This window comes from Silurus aristotelis (genome assembly GCF_946808225.1).
Source record: "Silurus aristotelis genome assembly, chromosome: 24".
NCBI classification, from domain to species: domain Eukaryota; kingdom Metazoa; phylum Chordata; class Actinopteri; order Siluriformes; family Siluridae; genus Silurus; species Silurus aristotelis.
In genome coordinates, this window is record NC_139597.1 from 2,207,406 (window position 1) to 2,216,253 (window position 8,848).

General features: G+C 37.6%; 1 protein-coding gene and 1 long non-coding RNA gene across 3 annotated transcripts; both read left to right on the forward strand.

The window, feature by feature from the left end:
- The first annotated feature begins 1,928 nt into the window (after window positions 1-1,928).
- On the forward strand, window positions 1,929-3,961 carry nopchap1 (NOP protein chaperone 1). Of its 2 annotated transcripts, none has more exons than XM_083527744.1 (4): window positions 1,929-2,090; window positions 2,772-2,846; window positions 2,961-3,094; window positions 3,395-3,961. In XM_083527744.1, exons 1-4 carry the CDS (start codon window positions 2,009-2,011, stop codon window positions 3,560-3,562), a joined length of 459 nt encoding a protein of 152 aa, XP_083383870.1. In that variant the 5' UTR covers window positions 1,929-2,008; the 3' UTR covers window positions 3,563-3,961. The 2 variants fall into 2 exon arrangements, with proteins under 2 accessions (XP_083383870.1, XP_083383871.1); XM_083527745.1 differs by having other exon boundaries at window positions 1,929-2,083; window positions 2,771-2,846.
- A 3,692-nt stretch (window positions 3,962-7,653) lies between these two features.
- On the forward strand, window positions 7,654-8,848 carry LOC310718922. The gene is made up of 3 exons (XR_014531306.1): window positions 7,654-7,898; window positions 7,993-8,112; window positions 8,593-8,848. It is a non-coding gene; the product is annotated as an uncharacterized lncRNA (long non-coding RNA).

Here is an 8,848-nt window from a genome sequence, read left to right on the forward strand (position 1 = left end):
TAATCCTGTGATTTGAATTAGAGCTGCTCATACTACTTTAAAAATAATATGTAATATAATATTATAAAAGTGGCTTAAATAAAGGCTTAAAACAAACAAAACAAACTAATAAACTCACATTAAAATGTATTAAAAAAGGATCATAACGTTGATGTTAAAAGGTTCACTTGAAATTCAGGACATGCAACATTTCTGGAAAAACTGACGTGCAGGTCAAACAAAACCCTGGACTGATATCAGTCACGTGGCAGTAAGTCGAGTGTCCCTGACCGGTCACCTCAGATCCTGTTTCATGAGTGGAGAAAGATACCTGAGTGCCAATAATTCTGACTCAGTGTATCCAGGATCAATCCAAATCTAACAAACGCTATAAAACCAAATGTATTTTAGACACTTGATGTTCCATAAGTGGAAACCTGCACCTCAGGCGTCCTCACCTTCTCACCTACAACAGCACCAAATTCAATTCGAGTCATCATAAATTTGAGTTCTCGACCACACACGTTTGGAGAAAGGGTAGCTCAACGGTTATGATTTTGGACTTCTGGTTAGAAGGTTGTGAGTTAAAATCCCACCACGAAGCTGTCAATGCTGGGCCCTTGAGCAAGGCCCCTAACCCTCAACTGCATGGTTGTTTGAATGAATTTAAAACCCAAAGATGAAGAAATATTCTGTACCACATTATATTACATTTTATTATAAAACAATATTATATTATATTACATCATATTATATATATTTGGCATGCGGTGAGGGTCAGTAAATCCTTCTCTGCTGGTCTACACACTATCAGAATCACTGGCCTACATTTACAACCTAAATTATAATATTTGTTCCATGAAATTGTATTAATTTAAAAGTTTATTCTCTTCATGTCGTAGCGTTTCTCTCGGCTGCACTGCTTCAGTACGTGTATGTGGATGTTAGATTTTTTGTCCAATCAGATTTCAGTCTCTATGTGCTTTCATGTCAATCTAATCTGCCCAGAGCCTTCAGAGTCAGTACTGCTGGACTTTTTTACCATCGTCTACTTAGTAAACACCTCTGTTTTTTTAACCAATCAGATTTCAGATTCTCCTCACAGAGCAGCTCGATGGCCCAGAATAGCGTCAGCATTTTTCTGTCCTCTGATTGGTTGGTCAGAGGGAAACTGTTACAGCCGAGTTCGACTGGCAAAACACGTGTGTAGCTGCACACATTAATACATCTGAGTTAGACTTTTTTTATGCCCACAATCGCTGATGGAGAAAGAGAAAAGTTAGACATGGTGAGGAGGTCGGTCAACCCTGAAGCTAGCTAGCGTGTCTCAGCCCGGGAAAGGGTTTGTTCACCACTTCCAGACCAGTGAATACGAGCGGTACCACTGGATTACAGCCTCTGGGGGGCGCTGCACATTATGAGTCTGCATCTCTGGTGAGAAGGTTGTATTTTATTTACATTTTTATGTTTTTGTCATGTTATTAGACAAATATTGATACTGAACTGCTCCAGGTGATGTAGGTGCACAGTTGTGGTTGTATTGTAGAGGTTTGGAGCTTGCTTTAGTAAAATGGTTTTTCACCCTCCATATGAGAAATGCTTCTCTCTCTCTGTATTGTTGTATTGTTGTTATATTGGTTTTTTTTTATAGTATTGATGGTTTCTATAATTGCTTGAAAGTGGTGGTATTAAGAGGTGGATTAAGTCGGGTACGTCCCCACTGAAGGCCCTGGTACCAAATGCACCGCCGGCCATTATATTATATTATATTATATTATATTATATTATATTATATTGTATTGTATTGTATTATATTGTATTGTATTGTATTGTATTGTATCGTATCGTATCGTATCGTATCGTATCGTACAGTATTATATTATGTATATTCATACAGCTCACCGCCAGAGGGCGCTCTATAGTTTTTTTTTGTTGTTGTTGTTTTTTTCTTCTTCTTTCACTTTTCACCCGGAAGTCGCTTCAGTAAACACATCGCACATGTTGCCGAAAGTTCATTAAGTGGGAAAAAATGGATGAAAAGAAAACTAAGAGCCCTAAAAGCACCTCTCAGGATTTGCTGGTCTGCGGGAACGGACACGGACACGGACACGGTAACGCGATTTATTCACAAAACCGAGAAAATCGTGCGGTTTATTTATTTTGCTTCACGGTGCAGGATTTTAATTAGCGACTGGTGCAAACTACAGCAGACATGGATGATTAGAGGACAAGAATAAAAAAATATCCACCAAAATAAGCTTGTGTCGGGAGAAGGAGATCAGAAAACATGGACCAGGGTTTATTTTTTTCTCTAGTAGAAATATATCCATGTATTTCCATGTACAGTGACTGTAACTCATATTTAGGCTTGTTTTAGTCACTCCATCAGCCACACACAGTTTTTAACACCTCAGTTATATCTGGAGAGGTTTTAATTTAGTGATTATTCATTGGATCTGAAAGGTTGTGAGTTTAAATCCCACTCACGTTAAGCTGCCATTTCTGGGCCCCTGAGCGAGGCCCTTGACCCCATCGCTGCTCAGTAGTATGAACAAGTCGCTCTGAATAAAGGCATCTACCGAATGCCGTAAATGGTTAATGTAGATACCATTTTAAAGACCGGCGGTTGAGAAGGAATGATAAAGGCACACCTCAGGTTTGTGTGTTGGGCTCTGAGATGCTTTTCTGCTTGTGGTCTCCTGCTTTGCCGTTCTCCTCAGACCTTCTCTCACAGTCTCACACACGGTGTTCTTGTGCTGAACCTGAACACGTTTTTAATTCCTCCTTCACAGGACTTCACGAGAAGCTGTTGTTGAAATCCACGCGCGCATCGTCCCTGCAGACGGAAAAGGTCCCGAGAAGCAGCGGTGAGGACGTCTGGACTCGTCTCTGACTGAATTAATCTTCAGATCTTTGTATAATGCTTAAGTGTGTGTGTGTGTGTGTGTGTGTGTGTGTGTGTGTGTGTGTGTGTGTGTTAGTTCTAGACCGGCTCCAGTGTTTCCTGCCTCAAATGGCCCTTGCTAATGAGACATTAAAGCAGCAGATGGAGAACCTTCCTGCAGGTCACTTTGACATCGAGAGTGTTGAAGAAGCAGAAAAGGTCATAGAGATGGTAAGATCTGGTCCAAACCTTTTCCTGACCTCGTTTAGTTACGCAGTGACTCTCTGCATCATTGTACGTTTTTCTGTGATAATTGTATGGACCGTCGTTGTGCTGAAGACCCTGAAAAGTTCTAATGCACATTTCCTGTAAATTACATAAAGGGACTTTTTTTATTATTATTATTTGTCACCTGTACATTAGAGCACAATAATTGCTGCTATCAGACATTAAAACCCAGTTCATCAGAGAAAGCCCTGTCCTTCTAACCTTCTAACCTGTTTCTACTCTGCATGTGTATCTCCTCATCAGGATGTCGCTCTGGTGGAGCTGGAGGACTCCGACAGCAGCCAAGAAGAAGAGGATTCATCTGAGGAGGAGAGCTCGGACGACCAGACCGTTGATACGGAAACGCTGAAACTACCTGGCAACCGGAAACGAACAGCCAAGATTGAAGTGCTAGAAAAAGATGGCGAGTGAAGGAGAACATCTCCTGATGGCTTTCCGTTACGCTTTTCCTCACACAGAGAGAGAGAGAGAGAGACTCTGGGGATTATTACTCTGTAAATATGGACCTGAAATGCAGCACACGTGTTGTGATGGACATATTCGATGTCTATAAAGTGCTTTTTTGTTTTGTTTTGTTTTTGTTCCTTTTGACTGAACACGTGGTGATGCAGGTTCGAGGGAAAGTCCTCGTCTCAGGTTACGTGTTTATCAGGGATTTGTTCGATCTTCATGTTCTGTACATTTTTAAATCCCTGATTCAGACCTTCACCTGGGATTGTTTCTTCATCCCGATAAATGTTTCCTTTAAAAAAAACTCCTTTGTGTTTTTTGATTTGGCTTCTAATAAACAATTTCATGAATCAATCAAAACAGACTGAAGCACTTCTTAATAACACACTGTTCTTCAGTAATCCAGTATTCCACTGATTATTACCTCCATTAATCGATAAGAAGTAGTTTTTCTTTAATAAAGAGCGACACTAAAAATAAAGAGTAAAGTAAGTCATTTGTTTACTTTTTTAGAAAAAAAATAAATTTTTATTGCAGAAATTAAGAATATCTGTGAAAACTAAACCCATTTAGTGCGTTTCATTGCCACATTACAGCAAAATGCAAATCTAAATATCAATACAAATAAATTTCAGATTACTCTTTAAATAAATAAATAGGAAACGCACTGTCTGGTGTTTTTATTTATGTTTTAGCTGGAAATGATCACAAACGTTAGAAACTTTGTCATGTATTATATTATTCTTCCGCCTAATTCCGACTTTTTTCCTCACAATTCCGACTTCATTACTCTCAATTACTTTTTTCTTGCAATTGCGCCTTTATTTCTCGTAATTCCGGTTATTTCTAACAGATTCCGACTTTGTTTCTCTCAATTCCCAGGTTTTTTCCTCGCAATTCTGACATTCCGACTTTGTTTCTCTCAATTCCGGAATTTTTTCTTGCAATTCCGACATGACGTGCTGAAGTGTGAAGCTGTTGGTGTATGAACGAGGCTCCTCTGCTTCATCCGTCTTGTTCCGTCTCCTCCAGAGCTGATTGTTAGACAGAGATCTCTCCAGGGATCAAAGTCTCAGTTTAATACCATGTGATTCTACTGATTGTAGCCGATTTGACTCTTTTAAAGCTTTCTGGCACTACAGAGGGCGTGGCGCTGCCTCTTCTATGTTACCTGTCCAGAGCGCTCCAGAGTTTATCGGGTGGTGCGTCAGTAATAACGGTCCGTGGGGAAACAATGCTCCGTGTGTAGATATTGTAATGACTTTATTTATTGTAATTTATTGTAATTACTCGAATCATTTCAGCTCTAATACTGAGGTATTACAATGAACGACTCGGTCGATATTCTGTGAGGCTCTGCTGCTGTGATTAGATTAGATTAGATTGTTGTTGCACAAGTTACAGTACAAGGCAATGGAAATGCAGTGTAGCCGTGTAAAATATTTACATATGTACAGGCTGGTACGGTTATGATAGATATAAATAAATACTGATAAATATAAAAAGAACAATAGGAATATAAACATTACAGTGATTATATACAGTGAGGAGGAGATGTTTGTACGTGTGACCTTTTCTGACATTTTGAATCCAGCGTGTAATTTTTCTCTTCACTCGAACTCGGAGACCCCAAACCCGTTCCAGCATGACGATGCCCCTGTGGACAAAACCAGCTCCGTGAAGATCTGCTTTACATGGGATGAAGTGGAAGATCTCCTGCTGTAGAGCTCTGACCTCAACCCAATCCAGGTAAAATCATATGAACTGGAACGCTGACTGCACCCCAGACTTTCTTCACCTTCATCACCTACATCACTACCTGACTTTACTAACACCACTGAGCACAAACCTCCAAACAATCTAGTGGAACATCATCCCAAAAGATGGAGGTTTTTATAATAGTAAACAGGGACTTCGATGTTTAAAAAGATGCACATACCAATCTTTTGGTCAGGTGTCCAGTTACTCTTAGAGTAACCTCCACTCTTCTGGGAAGATGTTCCACTAGATTTTGTGGAGTTTTGTACAGACAAAGTGAAGTCAGGTAGTGATGTAGGTGAAGTGAGGAGCCTCCTGCAGTGCACTCAGTGTTCCAGTTCATCATGTTCAATAGGGTTGGAGCTCTATAGCAGGAGATCTTCCACTCCAACCCATGGAAAGCAGATCAGGGACATTGTCTCATACTGGAACAGGTTTGGGTCTCCTAGTTCAATCAAACAGTTTAATCATCCTAAACAACCGTTGGCCTCTGATAAAGTGGTGACGTTTTGAAGAACAATCATGGTGTAAAAGTCAGATTTATTTATCCTTGAATACAGGATGATGTCCATTTTGATGTTATAAAAGGCATCTCAATCTTCCTGTACATCTTGTTTAGGCCACACCTCAGAGGCGTTAAAACAAGCCTGACAGGAAACCTTGAATCAGTGTCACTTTGATTCTTTATATCTGCTGTACATGTCGTCTGAGGAACTAAAAACAAATGGCAATGGACTATTTATTAAAAAACACAGGCAATGGATCCAAAATCAACTTCATGAACTTCAAAAACCCAGTCCAGGGTAAGGTGATGATTCTGATTATACAGCGTGAGGAACACAATCCCTGGAGAAAGAGATTCCATCAGCACAGTTTTAGTTTTAGAAGAATCGAGTAGGTTTATGATGTTTGTAATGATGTTAATAAAACTGAACAACAGTAATTCACTCGTATGGAGTTCAGTCCACGTCTCCAGTGGATACTGAAATACTCAGTATATATTTCAGTACGTCAATATATCAGTAAATATTTTGGTCTTGTTTAATCTTTATTGTCTGTACGCCAAATGTATAATATCCTTATTGTTTATTTGTATATATGTTGTTATTAGTGCACTTTTAAGGGTCGCTAATCAAATTCCTTGGGGTGTGTTCATAAACCTAACCATGATTCTGATAGGCACGTACGATAACTCATCATCGTCACGTGGTTCCGCCATACTGCCACGTTATCAGAAAAAAAGATAGTGGTAACAGTGAAAGCCGTCATTTCCCGGTGAAACTTTGTCGACAATTAGACGATACCGAACGACAATATGGTCTGTATATATACATATATATATATATTTCTTTATATATAAAATACTACCTCAAGCAATTAATTATAAATTCTTATGCTTTTTTAACCTCTATATAACTGATTTAAGTTGGAATTAAATATACATCGTTCATCCATCGATTGTTTTGCTTAGCATCTTTGCTAATGTGCTAATTAAGTTAGTACTCTATATATTTACAGTATATTTGATAAATTTTTTAGTGTTTTTGAGAATATTTACATCGAATATATTTATGATATAATATATATTTGAAAAAAAATTTAGTGTTTTTGAGAATATTTACATCGAATGTTAGTCATCGTGGCCAAATAAACAATCCGTGTGAGCCGGTGTTGTAAGATTACTATGTACGTATACATTTTTCCTCACCAGGCCCAAGCTCCAACCAAGGCCCAAAACACGAAAATAAGAACCCATTGATGCTAATCATTAATATTGATGTATGTTATTTGTTTGATGTAAATTGAATATTTTACTATTGTAGTATTAACTGAAAATAAGATTTGGGGAATTCTCTGTGACTGTGAGGAAAACAGAAATGTTGATCCACCGTCAGCCGCCATTTTCTACATGTGCCGGACATTTTAATGTGTCTGCCATCTTTATGGATTAGTACTGCCTCAGGTAGTCGTCGACTTACGAGTAGAGTAGAGTAGAGTAGAGTAGAGTAGGCTATATGTACAGTACTGTGAAATGATGTCATAAAAATAGTAGTATCAAAGTAGTATTTGTTCATTTTATGCCATTTGTATCATCTACACCATTTTGATTCACGAATTCTTTCTTTATCTTTCAAAATCGCGGAGATGGTAGTGCTGCCAGAAGCTGCAGTTGTTTAGGAATCGGAATCTGTCAGATAGACTACAATTATAAATAGTATTAGGTGTAAAAACAGAGAATAAATTTAATCCCTACAAGAAATCACACAAAATCAGAACACAGTCGTCCCCGGTAATGCAGTCTTGAGCTCTGGAATCTTTACTGTGTATTTACTAAAGCGTAAATATGTTGTTTTTTTCACTGGAAGTCTGTTTATCTGTGATGTATTTCCAGGCTGTACTACTTTAACTACATACATATTAATCAAAATTGTATTATTTATTTATTTATTTGTTTTGTTTTGTATTTCAGATTCCTGTTCAATGTCAGGAAAATCCTGAGGGCTTAAATGGATGTGTTTTATACTGTAATGAAAATACGGTATGTTTTGTTATTGGAAGCCTGTTTATTGTGGATGTAATTGTGACACAAATGTAATTTTCATAAATATTAATGAGTGGTTTTTATATTTCAGATTCCTGTTCAATGTCAGGAAAATCCAAAAGGATTAAATGGTATTGTTGTAGTTGAGAGCAGATCATACAGACTGGACCGAGAGAACGTCTTAATGGTGAATACTGGTGAAACCTTAGGGGTAATTCAGAAAATCATTTTCAAGAGATAGATAGATAGATAGATAGATAGATAGATAGATAGATAGATAGATAGATAGATAGATAGATAGACAGATAGACAGACAGACAGACAGACAGACAGACAGACAGACAGACAGACAGACAGATATACAGACAGACAGATAGATAGATAGATAGATAGATAGATAGATAGATAGATAGATAGATAGATAGATAGATAGATAGATAGATAGATAGATAGACACAGGCATACAGATAGATAGATAGACAGACAGACAGACAGACAACCAGACAGACAGACAGACAGACAACCAGACAGACGGACAGACAGATAGATAGATAGATAGATAGATAGATAGATAGATAGATAGATAGATAGATAGATAGATAGATAGATAGATAGATAGATAGATAGATAGATGTGATCACTATGAGGCATTGGTCAGTTGTACTATAAATCATGTCTGTTTGTGTTGCAGGTTTCTGTTCAGGAGAATCAGCGTGTGCCGTATAAATTAATTGATTTTAACAACTTATTTTATAATATAGAACCTTACGTGGAAAATGGCACTGAAGAGGAACAAGATTATGAAGATTTTTTGAGTAATATGTAGAACCCTAAAGATTATTTTCTTTAGAATACAAAACCAGAATTTATTTTGATTGAAGAATTTTTCTATATCTTTACATTTATAATAATTTATAATAATTTTTAATAATTTTGTTATTAAGAAA